A 21,216-nucleotide genomic window follows, 5' to 3' on the forward strand; every position below is an offset into this window, starting at 1 on the left:
TGCGCGCTCAGTTCCAGCAGCTCTACGGGAGCAAGACCACGTTGCAGAGGAGCGGGGAGCGGCAGTCCCGCAGGGCGGCGCGCTGTCCCGGAGCTCGCCGGGCGCTGTCCCGGGAGCTGGCAGGGCCGGGCAGGCGCCGTCCCCGCGCTGTTCCCGGCGCTCCCGGACGCCGTCTCCAGGCGGTTCCCGCTGCCCGGGCGGGGCCGCCCCGGGGCTAAGATGGCGCCGGGCGCGCGCCTCACGGGCGGACACGTCCGCGCGGCCGCCTCGGGGGCGGGGCCCCGGCCCGGCCCGGCCCGGCCCCCGCGCTCGCGCCAAAGCGGCCCGTGACGCGGCCGCGCGCGGCCCCGCCCCCGCGCGCCGTGTTTTCAAACCCGGTGGGCGGGCGCGATTGGCCGGCGTGCGCGGCACGTGACCAACGGTCGCGGGAAAGCCGCGGAGTCCGAACGGCGCGCGCGGCGGGGCCGTTCGTGGGCAGCGCGAGCCGAACCGGCACCGCACGCGGGCGCAGCGCGGGCAGCGCAGCGGGAGCCGCACGCGCGGAGCGGCCGCCATGAGCTTCCTCAGCCTGCAGCGGGCGGCGCCGCCGCGGCGCGTCTCGGCCCGGCGGGCGGCGGCCCCGATCCGGCAGAAGCTGCTGTTCCTGAGCGGCCACAGCGACTGCGAGGAGGAGGAGGAAGAGGAGGAGGAGGAAGGCTGCGGCAGCAGCAGCGCCAACAGCACCGGCGAGGACTCGGCGTTCCAGGAGGCGGACTCGCCGCTCTCGGCCGCGCGCACCCCGGCGCGGAGCGACCCGCCCCTGCTGGAGGAGGAGGAGGAGGAGGAGATGGAGCCGGCGGCGGCGCCGCTGCCGGACGAGGGGGACTCGTGGGAGGAGGAGGGCTTCGGCTCCTCGCCGGTCAAGTCGCCCGGAGCCTATTTCCTGCTCGACTCGCCCTCGCCGCTGGCCCCGCACAAGGGCCGGCGCTGCTGCGAGCGCTCCCCGCCGCACCCGGCGGCCGGCGGGTACCGGGGGCCGCGGGGCGAGGAGCCCGGCTCGCCGCTGCCCGACTACCCGGGCACGCCGCCGCACAAGACCCTGCGCAAGCTGCGGCTGTTCGACACGCCGCACACGCCCAAGGTGAGCCGGGGCCGGGCCCGCCGGTCCGTTATGTAACGGCGGCGGCGCCGCTCGGGACCGCCGGGGGCTCCGCCGGGGCGGGGCGGGGCCGGGGGCGCCGCCTCCCGACGGGACACGGGCACTTAGGTGTTAGTCGTGTAGAAACAAAAAGGCTTTCCGAGTCTGGCAGTGCTTTGTGGAAAGCAAAGTGCGAGCGTAGAGTATCGAAATTCCTGAAGTGCGTGCTGGAGTGGGCGTTGGTAGGGGTGTAGCCGGAAAGTTAAAGCTCGGCTCGGGGTGTGATCCTGAGCGTCTCTCGGTGAGCTGGCGCGTCCTGGGAGGAATTTCCTCACAGGAAGGGTGATTGCTCATCGGAATGGAGTGCCCTGGGAGGCGGCGGAGTCACGGTCCCCGGAGGTGTTTAAGGAAAGCCTGGACACGGCACTGAGAGCGGTGGGCTGGGTGGCACGGCCGTGCTGGGTCATGGGCCGGGCTCACGGTGATCTCAGAGGCTGCTCCAGCCTCGTGGGCTCTGCTGCTTCAGCTCCGCACCCCTGCACCCTGAGAGGCTGTGCTGGGAAACCGGTGGAGTCCGGAGTTTAGAGGGAGAGGTGGGTAGCTCTTAACTCTGTCAATAGCAGACTTTTGGAAGGCATTTCAACTTTTGAACTCGACGCTGTGTAGAATCCCGTATAGTTAATTTAAATCTAGTGATAATTGGCTTCCTTTCTTCATTACTTTTCGTATAGCCCTTTAGAAGTAATCCTGGGATAATCCCCGGGGATAATCTCCCAGGGGTCTATAGACTATAGATGGAAAACAACTGACTTAAGGTGCGAGGAAGGCTTCCTTCTTAATTGGTTTTCTACAGCTTCCATCTCCAGTGAGGGTTCATTGCTAAAAATCAGTGGTGCAAGTTTGTAAAAGTAAAATTGGTGATGATTTTACACCTTGTCAGGAGCAGATGCTTCAGCGCTGCAAAAGTTTTGTGGAATGTGATACTAAAAACAAGTTCTTAACACAGCAGCTCAGTGGGATTTTTAAATTGGGTGGCCAAATTCTACATAGGTTATCTTTGGAAGAATCAGTTGGTTCAGGTATCCAGTGGAAGTACAGACATGTGTCCTGAGAAGCACAGCTCTTCATCTAGGGCAGATTTGAGGATTGCAGTTGAGATTCCCATGTACTGACTGTTCTTCCCTGTGGTGGTTTAGGCTTTAGTCCTGTCAAATCTTTATTTTGTTGTTAGGGTAAGGTGATGCTCCTGCTTGTGATCCAGTCATCCTTGCATCCTCACCAGAATGAAGGAGACTCAGGTGCAGATTTTCCAGTGTTACTGGGAGAAGTTTTGTTGTGTGCCTGGAAGATGCCTGGTCTGGCAAATTAGCACCCAGAAGATCGGTTTTGGATATTTAACTGACAGTGCAGCCATGCTGCCAATTCTTGAACCATTTTTGTAGGCTCAGAAAATGCACCAGTGCATCAATATTAAATGTTGCATTTGTTGCATTAATTTTTTAAGATTGTCACTTAAATTTGTAGAATCCAAAGATCATTTCTTGTTTGATCTAACTTCCACATCATGCATGTGCAAATCATAGTGATACAGTACAGGACTGTCTTCGAGTTTCATCTGTGTTCACTTAATTGACAAAGATTTGTCCAAGAAGTTTACGTGATGAAATGATTGAAGACAGAAAAAAGGTTACTCTCATCATCTTTACTATCTTTTGAAAATAATTTTAATACTTATTTGCTTGAACTGTTTCTGTGTAGAGTACAAAGCATAGTAGTTTCTTAGAAAGTCTTTTTGATGCAAATGCAGATATTTAAACAACTGATGCTAACTTTAATTAGACAATGCTGTAATGATGGCTTCAGGCATGACCTGACTGTTTAATGTCTAAGGCAATATCAAGGCTAGAAATGACTATAAATGTTTTGGTTTTGTTTCTTTTTTTTAAATACAGAGTTTGCTTTCTAAAGCACAAGGCTTAGGCTCCAGCTCAGTCAAACTTCGAGGGGGCTCGCTGTTTATGAATGTTGGGAAATCAGAGAAGCAAGAAGAAGATTTTAGACAAACACCTCATGTGAACATCAATCCCTTCACTCCCGACTCCATGTTCCTTCACAACTCCGAAGGCAAATGTCGTAGGAGGAAGAGGATACACTGGAATGAGTGAGTGGCTTGTAGCTTCGTTTATAAAACTTGTATTTAGAACTACTCTTGGCTGCAAAAATTTTGTTACAAATTGCTAAGAAAGTATTTTTGCTTGCAGATTGTTAGTAATATATAATACAGCTCTTGAAGCATGTGCTTCAAGAGGCATGATATAATGAAATAATCATTTAGCACTAGATCTTTTGGATGCTGTACAGAGAGGACAGACTAGGCTGTGTGCTGGTCTTTTTTCTATCATATAATCAGCCATGCACAGCCTTCTCTTAAGGAGGAAAAAAAATGTATTAAACACAAGTGTGAAACATGAAGAAAGAAATGACAAAGATATTAGCATGGCAATTTTATGAGTTTGTGTTTATAGATGTCTAGTGTTCAATTAGCTAACTAGAATTAGATAGAATAGGAGAACTAGATCTCAGAAAAATTCAACAGCTTCTGGGCTTCAGTTTTAAGTTTACTTAAACCATGTTATTGCTGGTGTGTATTTCAGCTCTTGTGGAGAGGACATGGAACCAAGTGATGGAGAGCCTGAAGAGGAAACCATGAGACCTGCTAAGGTAATTCATCTTTCAGCCTTGATACTAAGGCTGTGTATCTGCATTTGTGTATCTGCAGATCTAAATATTTTCCTTGCTAATCTTTGCAGAGGATAACAATAACAGAAAGTAACATGAAGTCACGGTATGCAACTGAATTCCATGAACTGGAGAAGATTGGGTCTGGTGAATTTGGCTCTGTGTTTAAGTGTGTGAAGAGGCTGGATGGCTGCATCTATGCAATAAAACGATCCAAGAAACCCCTGGCCGGCTCAGTGGACGAGTGAGTACTTCCTGCTCTTAAAACTTTAAAATCTTCTCTTGGTGTTTTTTCTTCACGTGGCTCTTTGTGTTGGTGTCTAGAGAAGGCATTTAAGAGGAAAGTATAAAACAAACATGAATTAAAGGTACTGGGGAGAAGAGGCTGATTGGCCTCTCTCTTGCCAGATGTTTGTCCCAGTATTCTGTGTGGAAACAGACTGTTCTCAAAGTGAGAATAACACTTCCTTGCAAGGGTGGTTCTTTGAGAGATGGAAGGAGGGCACTATTCCCAACTCAGTCCTCATCCTTGTCAGCTTGAGTGGCATGCAGATGAGTTAAGTCAGTTTGGGGGTATTTTTTGGCATTTGTGAATGAGCCTGTGATCCAGGACTTCTCCCCACACTTCAATAGTGTGGGGAATAATTGTTCAAATAGTTTATATTAAAAATATTTGAACACACAATAGTGTGTTCAAATAGTTACAATATAAACCCCACAAGTCTGAGTTGCACAAAAATTGAGTTCAGTCAAACCCTTGGTTTATGAGCCCTTTTATTTTTTGCCTAGAACTTCAGTCATTCATCTCAAAGTTTGCTATTTCTACTGGCAAGTATGTAATGGAAGTGTGGCTCCCACACCACACTGGTTTTTTGATGTTCCATATATTAAGTCTTTTAATATAATGTAAATTATTTTAGCTGTTTGGACATAAGTACAAATGCAGCTTAGGGTGCACAGAATTGAATAGGAGTATTTTAATTAGAAGTACCTACTGTAATAAGAAATTATACTAATTTCACCTTGCAATACTCACGTGTGCTGTTGGTTTTGTGTCTAACAGGCAGAATGCTTTAAGAGAGGTCTATGCACATGCAGTTCTGGGACAGCATTCTCATGTAGTGAGGTACTACTCTGCATGGGCAGAAGATGATCACATGCTTATACAGAATGAATATTGCAATGGTAAGTAAAGGTGTACAGGTATCTACAAGCTCTTAACACTAGTTAGGAACTGATTACCCTATTAATAGCTCATGCTGTCTTTCTCTCAAGTGACTGACATTCCTTTCTTGAAAAGGCAATTCAGATGGATGAAACAAAAACTGTACAAAGTTGCAGACCGAGTCATGCATGTTTAAGCATACTGGAAGTACTGTGAGGTGTTTGTGAGCAGAAGAACTGTTCTTTCTTCTTACAGTAGTACAAGCTGGATTGGAGGAAATTGCTAGAGTTTCCATTCAAAAGGAGATTAAACTCTGTTCTGAAGCATTTTGCTATTGTTGATGCTCTGACAGCCATTTGGAAGAGAGAGTGAGCCCTTTCTCTTGTGTTAATATCTTGTTAGTGTGACAATAACAGGAGAAAAGAATTTCATTTTATTGTTATATGGCTAAAAAGAGGATACACCACTATATTTTACTCATTGTATATTGCCAGCAAGTTCTTTGTGATATATTAACTTAATTTTGGGAGCTAGTTGTTGTTACTTTGTCAGCTGTTTGATGCAAAAATATAACTTGTTTTCTTAATGTTTTTTTAGGTGGCAGTTTAGCAGATGCCATAAGTGAAAATTACAGGAATATGCGTTACTTTACTGAACCAGAACTGAAGGACTTGCTGCTTCAAGTGGCTCGAGGTTTAAAGTACATTCATTCAATGTCCCTGGTACACATGGATATCAAACCTAGTAAGTTTGTAACTACTTTACTCTCTATTGACAACTTGCTCAGTTCATTTAATCTGCTGTAGAAAAATGAACAGTTAGCCCCACCTTACTAACTGTAAATTCTTCCCTGAAGCTCTGAATAGGAGCACAAAGATGTCAGTTATAAAATTGGCCAGCAGACCTAAACTGTTGAGTTTATCTTGGGTCCTTTTTGTGTAATTGACTCTACTTGCATAACACTTGGCAGCCTTCCCAGCAGAGGGGCCACAGCGAATCAGTTATAGCTTCTCATTCTTTGAACAGGGTTTATATACAAATAAAACTAAAGCAAACTGTACTGAAACTAGGTCAAGTAGAAATGGTACGGAAATGTTTCTTTTAACAGTTCTGCTCTTTTTCAGGTAACATTTTCATATCTAGAACATCAGTCCCGAGTATAACTCTAGAGGAAGGCGATGATGATGACTGGTCATCTGACAGAGTCATATTTAAAATAGGTGAGAAACAGCACACTTGTGTGCAAAAGAATTGCATCATATTGTTGTCTTCTGAAAAGTAACTTTCTTTTCTCCTTGCAGGTGACCTGGGCCATGTAACTCGAGTCTCCAGTCCTCAAGTGGAAGAAGGTGACAGCCGTTTCCTTGCCAATGAAGTCCTACAAGAGGTAACTCTTCTGCTTGTGGGAAGCAGTGGTGTTAGGCCTGCATGCTGTTTCATTTAGGAAAAAATGCTGAATTTATTTTTCCTGTTTTCTTTTCCAGAACTACACTCACTTGCCAAAAGCAGATATTTTTGCTCTCGCTCTGACTGTTGTCTGTGCTGCTGGCGCTGAGCCACTTCCAACCAATGGGGACCAGTGGCACGAAATTCGGCAAGGAAAACTGCCCAGACTACCACAAGTGCTTTCTCAAGAATTACTAGACTTACTAAAAGTAAGAACTCCTGTACTAGTGGCTCGCTGATAAGTGTAATTTATTGTTTTGCTGGCCTTAACCAAGGATGCCTTGTTTTCTTTTTTCCCCAAGGTTATGATTAATCCTGATCCTGAGAAAAGGCCTTCGGCTGTGGCACTAGTGAAGCATTCAGTGCTTCTCTCTGCCGCAAAAAAGAGCGCGGAGCAGCTCCGGATAGAGCTGAACGCTGAAAAATTCAAGAACTCCCTCTTGCAAAAGTAAGTAGGTCCTTGGGGTCCTTCAACAGGACTTCATTTCTAACAGGTTCTCACCTGAGAGTGAAGTGATGATAAAACAGGAGTGTCCTTGTTTGTGGGTGAGATCCACAAATCTGTATGCATGTGCATACCTGAGAGTACAAAGTGGGTCATGGAACTTTAAAAGGAACTTTGTCCACAGAAAGAACTGCTTGAACACTCTAGGGGAATCTCAACAGCACTATTAATATTCAAGGCATACAAAACATTATGGTTTTAAACAAATGTTTCAGGACAGCGCACACTTTTGTGGCAGGTATAGCCTAGCTTACATCTGTGTGATTTGAGTCTGTGTTTTCCTAGGTCATTTGTACATTGAAATTTTGGAAAACTACTTAAATTACTTGTTTTGAACCTAAATGGAATGGCACATCAGGAGTGTTATGGGACTAATTTGACCTGTACACAGCAGTGTTACTGGGTCAACAGAGAATAATTTGTATCCAGAGGTCATCTTGTCCTACCCTTTGCACAAACACTCACTCTGAATTAAAGCTTGGAAAAAGAGATTGCCTTTAGGCAAGTCTGATTTCTGCTTAAGTTTCAGGGAAAGAGTTAGTAAATTAATAAGCAGCCATCTGACTCTTTCACTACAGTTATCTTTGCGTGTGTTATACATAATGGGCAGGCTTTTATGAGGGAATATAGATCACTGATTTCTTTTTGAGTGGTATGTCTTGAATGAAGATTTAATTTCATGTTCAAGTTCACTCCATTGTTACCTGCTTATCTTGCCATTGCTAGTCTGACCACAGCCAGATGTACTAGATTAGGTGGTTATCTTTATAATATTATGAATTACATTGAAAGAATAATCAGACAACTTGTGCAGGTTGCTAAAGGGCAGATTTGCTGAGGTAAGTTGCTTGCTTGTGTGAAGACAACATCTTTTTGCATCACTTGAAAGAGAAAAATGGCAAAGCTAGTGTTTTGTGAAGATTCCTTCTGGCCTGGCAACAAGGATACATCCTTGCAAATCCAAAAATTATTTAAAAACAACACTTAGCCACAGTAATTTTTAATGTTGTGTGGCATAGTGCTCCATAAAATACTTCGGGTAGTTTGGGGAGGACAGGATTTTTTTGTTTTGATTTTGTTTTTTCTTAAATTTCTGCATTTGAACAATTTATAATATCACTTTTGTGTATAAGGAATCTTCAATGAAAATAATCTTTTTAAGGCAACTCAGCTTTTCTACTGTGTTGTCCTCCTCAGAGGAAGGAAGAATTCCAGATTTCTAGGCAAGAACTCAAGACTTCTAGGGAAGAGTGGAAGGATATTGTAAAACTAAATTTCCTGGTAATGTGGTGTGGTGGTTGGGCAAGCACACAAGTGTGTATTTGTGACTGATGTTCACAAAGAAGAGGACTGAAAATTGGTTGCATTCTCTTCCAGGGAACTGGCACAGTGATAATGTGGGGGTGATTAGATGGGGCACGGGTGTTAATGAATAATACTCCGGTTTAAAAGAATGGGAATTGCTTATTAAACATGTAGCTTAAAACTGAATACACCTACACCAATGTGTAGCAAGCTTGTAAAATTTGATTTTGCTTTGCAGCCAGATACAAAGTGAGATTACAAATACTCACTCTTACAGTAGAGAAAGTTCTTTAATGGATTGTGGAAAGAAGAGAGTATGGGGGAAGGCTGAGGTTTAGCCATATGCCAGTATTTGAAGAAAGGAGAAAAGCAGTGTATGGGGGGGAATCTTTATAAAGATAGCTGTGCTCTTTAGTTGGACTATTTTATAATTTTATCCTGAGTTTGAATGAAGTTTTTCCTCAGGCTGGATATTGGTAATTCTCTGAAACAGAACAGTTGGCAGAATGTTGCACAGGGCTAATGGCCCGTGCTGCCTTCAGTGACTCTGCCTTGCAGGCTCCCATTTTTGTTAGGCAAAAAATGTGGAGGTGGTGATCAGCTTTTGATGTGGGTATGCAAAAGGGAAAGGATGTTTCCTGAGCTGTCTGTTGCCAGCTACCCACACCTGTGCTCATCTAAGTATCTGAGTCTCACACAGAAGTTCAGGTGTGGCTGAATTTGCTTCCTTTGGGCAAGCCTCAGTAATGAACTCTGATTTAACATGTGCCTTGTGCTAGGAACTAAAGCACCCTCCTGAGTCCTGGTAATTGAAGTGCTGAGCTGCTTGTAACAGGCTGGATTTCAGAATCTGAGTTGTGTGAATTTTTCATTTCCTTCCCTTGCTTTTTCAAAAGAAAGAACATCTAGACAAGTAATGAGCATCCCACCTCTGCCCTCTGGTTGGAAACAGGTGGATGCGAATCATAACGCTCTCAGTATGACCCAAAACTGATCTAAGTCTTGCTCTGTGACCTGCTGTAGCTGGTTGGCCATCTCTTGCTGTGATGAGCAGTGTCCCCGTGGGCACTGCTGGGTGTGACCACCGTGTCCTGTGTTGCAGGGAGCTGAAGAAGGCGCAGCTGGCGAAGGCCGCGGCCGAGGAGCGCGCGCTGTTCACGGACAGGATGACGACGCGCTCCACGACGCAGAGCCGCCCGTCGCGGCTCATCGGGAAGAAGATGAACCGCTCCCTGAGCCTCACCATCTACTGACCACGGCTTCCCTGCCTAAGGAATTGAAGGAAGCCTTCAGTTCCTGTTTCCTGTCCTGTAGTCAGTATCACCAGTTTTACAGCTATTGCTTCTGGTTTTTACGTGTACTCCATGGCTGGTTCTGTATTAACCTTTTGGGTTGATGGACTCGGTTACTCTCCGGTCTGTAGAGGATCCTGGATGTTATTCCATAAGCCTTTCGGTTACACTGTTAGATGTTATCTTGTCCCAGGGTTAACCACTATAGTGGTGTGCTGCTTTGTAGTGTTACAGCATTGTAAGAAGAAGCAATATCCCTAATCTTTTAAGAAGGAGGGGAGGGGGCCTTACTTTGATAGTTAATTTTTTTTTTTGGAGCAGAGGGGGAATAAATTTTAAAAGACAGGCTTTAAGGCCACCTACAGTCAATGTACCTGATGTCAGGTAGACTTTTGTTGTGAATTTTTTTGTGTATTCAACTGGGAGCACTTTGTAGGCATTGCATAAACCACAGCTTAGGAACCTGTGGAATTAAGTGCCATGTGGAACTGCTGCTATTTTTAGTTCAATGTCCTTGCTGTAAACTGTAGCATTAAAACAATCATTATTGTGTTAACAGGCTTCTTGTTAAAGCAATTAAGTGAAACAAATGTAAGCTGCATTTTAGTGAAGGCAGCATTTTTCTCTCAAAGCTAGTGCATTGTGAAAAAATGCACCAATTTAATATTTGGACTCTGTATTAGTGTAGTGCAATTGTTAATGTCTTTGCTATTCATGTTTTGTTCTACTTTCTAATAAGGTTCTCTGAATGTTCATATTTTCTTCAGTTGCCCATTCTTGAGGCTCTTGTATGTTTGTTTTTTTATGTTGGATTACTTGTAAATAGTTGTTTACTGTGTTCAGGTTGTTTTTCATTGTTTATGTACATAAGTTTGATCATGCTTATAGTGTACTATACAGAAACTGCAGTCTGGGATGCCAGCAGACACAGCTTAACTATTCAGTTTGAAGTTCCAATATGTGGAACAGAATGTGGCCATGGAACCAGTGCTGATATTGAACCTAGGCTGACAGAAGAACTGTTCTGATTACTGGCTTGTCTCTTCATTCATTTTACTTAAAACAATGTTTCCCTTTTGTGCTCTATTTGTTCTTACTAGTGTTGAATTTGAATATTAAAGTTAAAAGTTCTGTTTGTTTAATATTGTGTAACACTTATTTAACTTTGTAGTTACAGAAATAAAATACTGAGTTGGGAATACACTATGGCAAGTCCTGATGAGATCCGCTTCCCACTCATGCCTAATGCTTGTGATTCCCTCTCCTGAGAGTGGGACGAGGGAGATAAGAGACTTGCTGATAGTTAGGAGAGAAGGATCCTACTCCATGTGTTAGTGTCCACAGCAGTCTGTCTCTGCAGCCTCAGGAATGGGTTTGCATTGGGAAAGAGGAAACCCCTGGAAGAAGTGGAACTCATGACTGATGCTGCAGGAATAGAAACTATGGGAGAAAATAGCTGGGTCTGAGGTAAGGGAAAAAATGCAGGAACTACTGAGAATGGGAAGAGAGCTGCTGATTTAGAAGTTGGAAAGAAAACTGGGAGGAGTTGGAATATTTCAGGAACACAATAATGGCATGGCCTGTGGCATGCAGGTACATGTAAAGAGAGACATAGTAAACAAAGGTTTAATAATTAAGATCAGTCTATTGTGGAAGGTTTTGCCTTGTGTTAGAGCCACAGGTGACTCAGAGAAGCTGTGCCTGAACTCTGTGGACTCAAAATTCAGCTTTGCAATTAGCAGAAAATAACTAAGTAAGAGTTCTCAGTTCTAGTTGTATGACAGTGAAATTCAGAGGATTGGTTTAAGGTATATGAATACTGATATTTTACTGATAACTAAGAAATGTATATGCTGAAATACCTTTAGGTTTTTACTTTATAAGATAGCCCTGTCTTGTTTGTGAGAGAGTTTAAAAACATGAGTTTGTTGCAGTGTTTTAATGTTCATCTACCTTAAGTGAAACCTTTAAGCATACTTCTAAGCAGTCAGAAATACCAGGTGGAGAGTGGTCAGTGAACTTAAGCCTTTCTGTCTCTACAGTGTAAAGAAGTTGTTATACCTATTACAGTTCTGTGTACAGTTCTCATGCCCCATTTTTAGAGGCCTGTACCATCAGTAGAAGCATTGCTGTGCAAACAAGCTGTGCTGGGGGCCTGGAGAGCTGTGCTGGTGGCTGGGGAAAGGATGGCCTGGATTGCTGGGCCCAGGGAGGTGGTGATGGAGCTGTATCCTGCAGGAGGCCAGTCACTAGTGCTGTTCCTCAGGGGTCAGAGTGGGGCCAGTCCTGTGTAATGTCTTTGTCAATGACCTGGGCGAGAGGACAGAAGGCTCCCTCAGTGTGACACCAAGGTGTGCAGGAGTGATGATCTGTTGGAGGGCAGGAAGGCTCTGCAGAGGGCTCTGGGTAGGCTGGATCAATGGGCTGAGGACACAGCTGCAGGAGGTCCAACAAGGCCAAGTGCCAGATCCTTCCCCTGGGCCACAACAACCCCAGGCCGTGCTGCAGGTGGGGAAGGAGTGGCTGGAGAAAGGCCAGGAAAAGGACCTGGGAGTGCTGCAACACAGGCTGAACACGAGCCAAGTGGCCAGGATCAGCAATAGTGAGTCTGGCAAGACCAGGGCAGGGATTGTCCTCTGTGCTGGGCACTGGTGAGGCCACACCTCGAGTGCTGTGTCCAGTTCTGGGCCCCTCACTGCAAGACAGACATTGAGGGGCTGGAGAGAGTCCAGAGAGGGCAACAGAGCTGGGGAAGGGTCTGGAGAGTCCTGTGAGGAGCAGCTGAGAGAGCTGGGAGTGTTTAGCCTGGAGAAAAGGAGGATCTGGAGGGACCTTACCTCTCTCTACAATTGCCTGAAGAGAGACAATAGCCACGTGGGTGTTGGCTTCTTTTCCCAAGCAACAAGAGATAGGACAAGAGGAAACAGCCTCAAGTTGTGCCAGGGAGGGTTTAGATGGGATATCAGGAGCCATTTCTTCACTGAAACAGTTGTCAAGCATTTGAACAGGCTGCCCAGGGAAGTGGTGGGTGGTGTCACCACCCCTGGGGTTATTTAAAAGCTGTGTGAATGTGGCACTTAGGGACATGGTTGAGTGGTGGACTCAGAAGAGCTGGGTTAACAGTTGGATTCCATGACCTTAAGGGTATTTTCCACCTAAAAAATTCTGTGGGTCTGTTCTAGGGCTGGTCACAGGTTTTGTGTGCCATTGAAGGGGTGCCCTGCTTAAACCATAGGACTGAAGTGACTTTAGATGTTTTAACTTTTCCCTGTGTGCCAAGGACAGTATTTAAAAAGGTGTTTCAGATTTCTAAAGTAGTTTATAGTAGGAATCACAGAATTTTATCTCGAGTTTTCATGAGCCTTTCTGATGCAGCTGGTGAGGCAGTGAATCCTGGCTGCATCAATGGCTAGTGGGAAGGAGCAGAGAATTTGGGAAGTGTGTGTTAATGCTTCCCATTAATATTCTCAGCATCCAGTGATTCATGATTCAGATGTTTACTCAGAAGTGGTATCTATTTTTACTGACATTGAAGGGGGTTTCTTTTTTTAATAGAAACAATCTTACAGGAATTTTTTTTGGCAGCTTACAAATTATTTCAAAAAAGAAGACTTGGGCCAAACTTATCTGTAGTTGAGCAGAACTTATCTGTAGTTGCCTTTGCAGGTGGAAGGAGGAGCTTCTCACCTCTCACAAAAATGTAGAGTTGGGTATTAGCTGAGATTCAACCAAGCATGGTGTAACAGGATGAGCTTCAGCACTTGGAGAGGAAAGCTGCAGCTGAACTTAAGAAGCAAGCATTAGAGTTGGGTGGAAAATGTGTTCTTCAAAATAGCTACATTTAATGTTTAACCATATTTCTCCTGAATTCATCTGGCTGAAATTTCCCAAGCTTAACTTTTTTTCATCAGACTACAGGACTTCATGAAGAACTCAAAGTGAATGTAAAAATACTTGAAAGCAGGTATTTCATACCCCCACCTCCTCTAGATATTCGTCTGCTCCTCTGTCTTCTCCATCTTCTAATGATGCATTACTGGACAACACCACCTGCTTGGTCTTGCTCAGTCTTTCTACATCTTCTGGCCAAACAGTGGGTGGTGTGATGGACTAAAGCTCCTACAGACTCAGTTGCCTGTAAAGACACAACACAGAAAAATTATTTTCAAGTATCAAGGACTGATTCACTGTTTGGATAATTCATCTTGCAATTCAAACCTTTCCGTTGTCTGTAGAAATACTGATGGGCTTGCAGGCTAAACCATTGAATTGAATCATAAATGGTATACTTAAAAATATTGAATCACAGCTGGTGTTCAAGTACTACATGAAATTCTGTTTATGCCATTATTGTCAAAATACAGTTGGAGGTCAAACATTTTTGTATGTTTTTTTTGTCTTCTTTTTTGTAATCCCTACACAGCAGTTGTCGAGGGGTTTTTTCTAGTTTTTATTGGATTCATTTTTCAGTTTCCAAGTATCCTGTTGCCTTATCAGCTGGAATGGATCTGAATTACTAAAATCTAGAACCTGAAATCTTACTGTCAAATTGGCTTATTTTGGAAGTCACAGACAAGTTTTCCCTCCACTTAGAAATGGAGTTAGGCACTGCTTGTATATTCCAAAGTAGGATTTCAATGTCACAGCTTGCATTACTTTATAACACTGAAAAGTTTCATGAATAGAAGTATACTTAGGCACTTGTCTTTGCTGACCTGGGGCAGGGGAGCACCGTGTGTTTGACACCCTCCCAAAAGCTGGCCAGCTGGACCTTGCCTGAATGTGTTTTGTAGTCTCCAGCAACACCTGCTGGACAAAACTGTTAACTGTGCATTGAATTTTGTCTTTGAAGTGTTTGTGTGCTGGTATGACACTCAACCCTGATTGTTAGAAGGCATTGTCTTGTTCTGCAGCAGTGACTGAGCACTCTTGCCAGCAGTAGCTCAGTAAGAGTGTTTTCATTTGTCTATCCCCATCCCCCTTTGGTTGTGTAGGCTTGGAAAGGGCACCCTCACCGTGTGTATCTATACATGGTTTGGTGTGTAATGTGTGCAGGTGTTTAATAAACCCCTGTGTGTGCTGCCTGCAAACATCCCTGCTGTAACTGGGCTTGGGGAGCCGGGTCTAAACATGGCCAGTGGAGTCAGATCAGGGCTGAGCCCTGCTGAGCCCTCCCTTCCTCCCGTGAAGCCTGGATCCCTCGAGGGAGCTGCTGAGCTGAGTGAAGGCTCTCAGCTCCAGAAACACGGCAAGAGAAAGCAGGAGGAAACTGGGCAGGACAGCACTCAGGAAACAGCTTCTGTCTGAGAGCTGGAACTGGATGGAGAGTCTGTCTTCCCAGAGTATAATGGGATTGGCTAGGGGAAAGGGAGGTGCCCCGAGGAGAGAATATTGCTGGGCCTAATTAAACAGGAAGCAATTTATTATTGTTTAACACGTCGCTCAGAGATCTGAGCTTGTACACGCCTAAAAATGAACTTGAGATTCTGGATAGTCTTGAAAAAGCTGAAGCATTGGCTTCAAAGATCTTCCTTTTGCCTGTCATTTGACTCCCTTACAATACACAATATGAGCATTTAGCATGACATCTGAATTATCATGCTGGTCTAAACTGATTTCTCTTTGAGTCAAGATGAAAGCAGACTAAGTGGCCTGACTCTGATTAATGACCTCCTGTGTATTCCTCAGATTGCTGCCAGACAAGGGAGCTAATGGACATAAAACCTGATGCTGTTGCTGAATTTATACACAGGAAGATTCTACGTGTTCAGCCTGCATCCTGATGGAGATCTTGTTCATCTATTGATTTACAGACAGCAGAAGGCACCACTAATGAAAGTATTTTAGGCAAGGTGTTTCACAGGATAGGGATGGGGGGACAGGAGAAACACCTGCTATTCCCAACCTTTAGCAGTCTCACCAGCCTCAGGTGATAGTTTCTGCCTCTGCAGCTCTTTCCTCTTGCCTCTTTTCATTCTCATCTACTTAGATTCAGGGCAGAATCTCCCCATATATTTGATCCACACCTTAGCACATGGGATTTTAAACTCCTTCTGATCCTGTAGGCATTGGGTCCAGGCTGGATTGATGGGCCAAGGCCACTGTATGAGGTTCAACAAGGCGAAGTGACAGGTCCTGCCCTTGGGTCACAGCCACCCTGGGCAGCGCTGTGGGCTGTGGGCAGAGTGGCTGAAAGCTGCTCAGGGGAACAGGACCTGGGTGCTGGTCCACAGTGGCTGAACACAAGCCAGAGTGGGCCTAGGTGGCCAAGAAGGCCAAGGGCATCCTGCTTTGTGTCATAAACAGGTGGCCAGCAGAGCCAGGGCAGTGATTATCCCCTGTGCCGGGCACTGGTGAGGCCTCACTCCAGTGCTGTGTCCAGTCCTGTGAGCAGCAGCTGAGGGAGCTGGGGGTGTTTAGCCTGGAGAAAAAGAGGCTCGGGGAGGACCTGGTTGTTCTCTGCAACTGCTGAAAAGGAGGCTGCAGCCAGGTGGGGATCAGCCTCTTCCCCCAGGTAACAGCAACGGGACAACAAGAAACGACCTCAAGCTGCTCCAGGAGAGGTTTAGATGGGACATCAGCAAAAATTGCTTCACTGAAAAGGTTATTAGGCATTGGAACAGGCTGTCCAAGGAAGCACCATCCCTGGAAGTCAAAAAATATGTGGATGTGGCACTGGGGGAAATGGTTTAGTGGTGAACACGGCAGTGCTGGGTTAACAAGAGTGCCCAATGATACTGGAGATCTTTTCCAGCATTGAAGATTCCTTGATTCTGACTGACTTTCTTCTACCTTGACCCTGCTTAAATGGCTTTTTCCACTGGTTATTTCTCTTTCCAGTTTCCACCCCATAAGATGGGTACTGCAGCACACATGGGATTGAATCTCCTCTTCCTCTCTGCAGGTAAGGTGTCTGTGGTATTCTGTTCTCTGTGGTGAATCCTGTAACTTGGTGAGAAATACCTTATCAGCTGAAAGTGTAGAGTAAGAATTGTGTTACCAGGGAGGAACTGAAAGGTAACCTGATGTTTTACCCCTACATTATGTTTGTTTTCTGAAGTTTAAATAAAAATGCATGTATTGGGCACACGTGTATAGATAGAAAACTATAGTGAAATAGGTGTGCCTTGCTGTAATCCCTTTAAAGATGGCTCTGAAAGTCTTGGAAGTGAATGGAAAATTCTTCCTTTTTTTTTTTTTCTAGGGGAGACTAAACTGGCATTCTGATTCAGCATCTAATGCTGCTTGCTGTTTCACCTAAAACTACTGCAGTGTTTTAAAATAACAGAAAAGACAAAATCCTCATATGGCTTGAGGATTGGGTCATGCTATTATGTCAAATATACTTACTGCTTTTTACACTCTCCCTCAATGTTTCCTTGAGTTATTCTGTGGCAGGAGTAGTCTATTCAGAAACTAACGCATAGATAATAAAACCCAGCATTTGCCTCAGTTTTATTTCCTCTGAAACATTGCTGTGAAGTGGCAGACATTGGAAACACAGTTTGCTGCAAAGTTGCCTTAACGGTCTTCAATTTCTGTTTGCTTCCATTTCGTTTTCCTGTGGAGAATGAAAATGACTGTTCTAGCCAAGGCTGGGAAGATTTTCCCTGGGCTAACAATGAGCAGGGAACTGAAGTGCCGGAATTCTTTCCTTGATGTCAGTTTAACTGACTCAGTGGCATAAAACAAAATTAGTAACGGTTCAAGTGCGTAATCTTTCCTCTGGTTAGAACTTCCCTGACAAATACTTATTATTTGGCTAACAAGGAGTAATTAAGTTTCTGCAAAGAGGACCAAGAGAAAAGTGATTGACCCCTCAAGGCTGAGCCTCAGCAGGGTCTAACTAAAGCTCCTTCCTGAATCTGTGAGTCACTCTGTGAGACCGAGCCAGTCTTCCCTCCCCTCAGTCATGTTTTTAACTGTGGTGAGGAAACAAAATTAGAATAAGCACAGACTTTAAATGAAGTTGCTGGGCTCTCAGATAACTTTCAGGAAAAGCAGAAGTACGTGAAGTTGCATCAGAACTTGCTTTTGTACCAAGCAAGCAATTTAGAGTTTATGTAGTGCTATCAAGGGTTTCTTGGATAAGTGTGATTGCTGTTAATTAATGGTTAGTGGAGTACATGTCAATCTTCTTTTCAAAGGTTCAGAATGTAAAGTCTATGATAAGCAAAGATCCAGATTAGCATATCAAAATAGAAGGGTTCCTTAAAATAACTCACACTTTGGGTGTGGATGCAGTTAAGTCCTGTAACTTTGTTAAAGCTATTTTGGGTAAGCATAAAAAACAAAGGTTTCATTCCACAGTAAATTTGCCTGAATATAATCTTCACTTAAATTGTTTTTTCTCAGTTTGTTCAATCCCATAAAAACACTGAGGATTTAAATATGAGTATGGCTATATTAAATAATGTGCTAGGTTTATGCACAACTTCTAAGTATCCTCTTGATTAACCTACCAAGTGCTGGAGCAGCTGAGACTTTATAAACCACTCATTTTAATGAAACATTTAAGTATGGGCTGCTAACCTAGTGACCTGAATGGGACTATTTATATTCTGAGTGGAAAACAAATCCTGTTCTGGCAAAGGATTTTAGCATGTCATTTAAATCAGGAGTAACAGAAGCCAGCAAAAAGAATGAAGAGAAAATGAAAAGCAGCACACAGGGTTTTAGTGGGTTGTTTTCTGGAAGTTTTTTGTTTGTTTGTTTGATTGTTTTTTTGTTGTTGGTTGGTTGGTTTTTAGATGTGTGGGTGTGGTGGGATTTCATTGTTTTTTACAATCTGTGGAGCATTTAGTTTGGATTTTGTTTTTCCACTCTATTGTTTTTTACCAAAAATCCAAACTGCCAAAAAATCACTGAACTCTGTTCAAAGCAGATATTAAGTCTCTGCCATTAGAAGATTAATGTGTGAACTACATTAATTGCTTTTCTTTAGTGACTTTTCACAGAATCTAACTATATTTTAATGCACTTTAGGAAGGGTCTTCTGTGTTTGCTGGTGACCTTGTGGGTGCTCAGCTAGCAACATATCTGCATGTATAAAAGTTGTCTCTCCTTCTAAAGTGGAATAGCTGTCTCCTAATTGGAGACATGCCAATGTATTTTACAATGGTAGTTGTTTCTGGCAATAACAGCAGCTGTAATGTTAGCAAATCAGATTCATTAGGAAATTTTATCAAAATAATTTTATATGTTAATCATGTTCAGAGCATCCATCTTGAGGAAAGAGCATAAACAATTATTTGTGGATTCCAAAGTCCTGAATAAATTATGGAGCAAAAGGTTAGGAAAAAGCAGGGGAAAAAGGCTGATAGGATATGCTCAGTGAATAAGGCAGACTGTTTGGGAACTCACTGTGCTACTTGGAGACTATAACATCTCTAAAGAATAAAAACCTGTGGATGATTCTAGCCTCCATCACATACAGAAAACCAGTCTTATGATTTATCACCTATGAGAATTAGAATGACTTCCTACAGTGGGCTTTGCTGTCTGCTCACCTGCCCTGCTCCTGTACCCAGAGGATCAGTGGTCCATGCAAGTCAGGCCTGTGACTTCCCAGCTTGTGCTGAGCTTGTGCTGAGCTTGTGCTGAGCTGTGCTGTCTGTCCAGCCTGGCCTCCAGGCCCACGGGGGACAAATTTCCCTGGCTGATTGTCCCACAGGATTTTTTGGGCAGGTCCTATGTGGTACCTGCAATGACAACCCCTGCATGCCATGTGCTTTGTCTAAAAATGGCAGCAAAGGGTTCTGGTGTGAACATGTTTTATGTTGGCCATAGAAACAATGTACACGGTTATCTCCTTGTACAAAAATGCTGTAATAGCCTGAATGACCAAAATGGTGTAAATTTTCCATGGGCAGGATCTGTGTGACGTGCTGCACACCTGGTTGATGCTGGGCAGCCCAGGGTTCCTGAAGGAATGTAAGGTTATCTACACTGTTCTCTCCATTAGAATGCTGGCTGCAATAAATGGTATTTTAAGTGACACTTCAGAATCTGAGTGCCTTTTTACTGGAATCACAATAAATCAGCACCACCTGGTACAAAAGAGTTGTCAAACTGTACTGCCAGAACACTTTGAGTGCTATTTTTGTTCCAATGATGCAATTGACTGAAGACTAAAATTGGGCAAAACCTATTTTTTTCCCCTGATGTTTATTATGTGTCTTGAGCTTGGGATCCTAATGGTTCTGTGTGAAATCCATGAAAATAAAACCTTCAAGTGATCATGGGCTGTGTTCTGTGAATGACAGTCCCAGTGTTCAGAGCAATGTATGTGGGTTACAGAGAGACAGAAAAGTGTGAATTTTTCTATCAATTGCAGGAAATAGTGCATGCAGGAGTCCTATTTCTCATCCTCTGCCAGTCAGCAAGTGTTAGAGAGTTTTGTACCTTCTAAGACCACGTCCATCATCCCTCACTTCTTCTCCCCCACTGTCCTTTTCTGCAAAATAAGCACACAGAGATGCCCTCAGTGCATGGCTCCTGTTCGGGCCTAGGGCTTCAGTGCATTTGGGGTTTGGATCCTGGCTGTGTTGCTGACATGATTTATGGTATTTGCTGTTCAGACTGAAATGCTGAAGGCATCCATCAAGAGGTACAAAGAGGCCATTCCATTTCTCTCCCCAAAGCCGGTCTGAAGAGGTATTTTTGGCTAAGTAGACCAACCAAGACACCACTTAGCCAAAAAACAGGGACTCACACGTGGAAAAAAGACCACTGAGATCACAGCGCATTCATCATAAACAATAATTTTCTTTTCCTACAACATGCAGAAGAAATTATGCAGAAATTGATTTTGTTTTAATAATCTCTGTTGATGTTCTTGCACAGCTGCTGCCCTCACCAGTGCTTATTCCCAACCCACAGCATTAAAGAAGACTGAGCACAAAAAAACTACCCCAAACACCCAACGACTCTCAAAAACACCTTCCAACAACACAATTCCTTCCTCTTGATCACATTTTGTCTGGGTTCTGCCCTGGAGGCAGTGGAGCAGGAGGTTTTTTAGCTCTCCCCCTGCACTGGGATTGCACTGCACTCTCTCCAGCTGTGTGCAGCCTTCCTTCCAAGTTGTTTTTGGGGCAGAAAAATTCCAAGAGGAAAGCTGCTCTCCTTACTTATCCTGCTGGGAACATTGGACCTGACACTTTCATAAACTCCATTCACAGACTCAGCTGTATTCCTGTTCTTAAAAACCCACAATTTTCTAGGGGGGAATTATTTGGAAAGACGGAATAAGTCTGTCAGTATAGGGCTCACTAATATATTCACAACAGCCTGCATTACCACGTAGTGCTTATTTTGTCTATCCAGTACCACATCACAACGAAAAGCCTGTTTTATTTACTATCTCACCTGAGGTGAAAACCCTGAACAGCGTCTTCACTGTGCTGAAGAACACTAAAGCGACAAATGTCAATTTATCCGCCCATGTAACAGCGAGCCAGCAGAAACAAACTGAAAGGGACAAGATCGAGCACTTGTCCATTTAACCGTGTTAAATTCCTAACAAGAATAAAAGGCAGACCTGCGGCAGGAGAGGACGCCGGGCAGGCCGCAGAAGGACGCGCTGAGCGGCGGTGAGGCGCGGGCCGGGGCGGGACGCGGCCGCCGGGGCGGCGCCAGCGGGGCC

At 44.4% G+C, this 21,216-nt stretch overlaps 1 protein-coding gene and 1 long non-coding RNA gene across 4 annotated transcripts; one reads left to right on the forward strand and one right to left on the reverse strand.

Annotated features, from left to right (window-relative positions):
* Nucleotides 1–423: 423 nt before the first annotated feature.
* On the forward strand, nucleotides 424–10,711 carry WEE1 (WEE1 G2 checkpoint kinase). Its single transcript, XM_064425517.1, has 11 exons — nucleotides 424–1,120; nucleotides 3,070–3,278; nucleotides 3,772–3,838; nucleotides 3,928–4,100; nucleotides 4,920–5,041; nucleotides 5,619–5,765; nucleotides 6,146–6,241; nucleotides 6,323–6,408; nucleotides 6,506–6,676; nucleotides 6,770–6,915; nucleotides 9,380–10,711. Exons 1-11 carry the CDS (start codon nucleotides 554–556, stop codon nucleotides 9,528–9,530), a joined length of 1,935 nt encoding a protein of 644 aa, XP_064281587.1. The 5' UTR covers nucleotides 424–553; the 3' UTR covers nucleotides 9,531–10,711.
* On the reverse strand, nucleotides 4,048–21,169 carry LOC135303556 (uncharacterized). 3 transcript variants are annotated; one of them, XR_010365025.1, is made up of 4 exons: nucleotides 21,112–21,169; nucleotides 19,974–20,025; nucleotides 13,257–13,704; nucleotides 4,048–4,176 (listed from the first exon to the last, which is right to left on the reverse strand). It is a non-coding gene; the product is annotated as an uncharacterized LOC135303556 (long non-coding RNA). The 3 variants fall into 3 exon arrangements; XR_010365024.1 differs by lacking the exon at nucleotides 4,048–4,176 and having other exon boundaries at nucleotides 12,212–13,704; XR_010365026.1 differs by lacking the exons at nucleotides 4,048–4,176; nucleotides 21,112–21,169 and adding an exon at nucleotides 20,940–21,103 and having other exon boundaries at nucleotides 12,212–13,704.
* Between the last annotated feature and the right edge of the window lie 47 nt (nucleotides 21,170–21,216).

Source organism: Passer domesticus, chromosome 6 (assembly GCF_036417665.1).
Source record: "Passer domesticus isolate bPasDom1 chromosome 6, bPasDom1.hap1, whole genome shotgun sequence".
Classification (NCBI taxonomy): Eukaryota; Metazoa; Chordata; class Aves; order Passeriformes; family Passeridae; genus Passer; species Passer domesticus.

What these genes read in the sequence shown, in the direction of transcription:
- WEE1 (XM_064425517.1), top strand. Translation starts at nt 554, where the DNA reads ATGAGCTTCCTCAGCCTGCAGCGGGCGGCGCCGCCGCGGCGCGTCTCG. An exon ending in CTGGCCGGCTCAGTGGACGA is followed by an intron (nt 4,101 to 4,919) that starts GTGAGTACTTCC and finishes TGTGTCTAACAG; the next exon opens with GCAGAATGCTTTAAGAGAGG. An exon ending in ACACATGGATATCAAACCTA is followed by an intron (nt 5,766 to 6,145) that starts GTAAGTTTGTAA and finishes GCTCTTTTTCAG; the next exon opens with GTAACATTTTCATATCTAGA.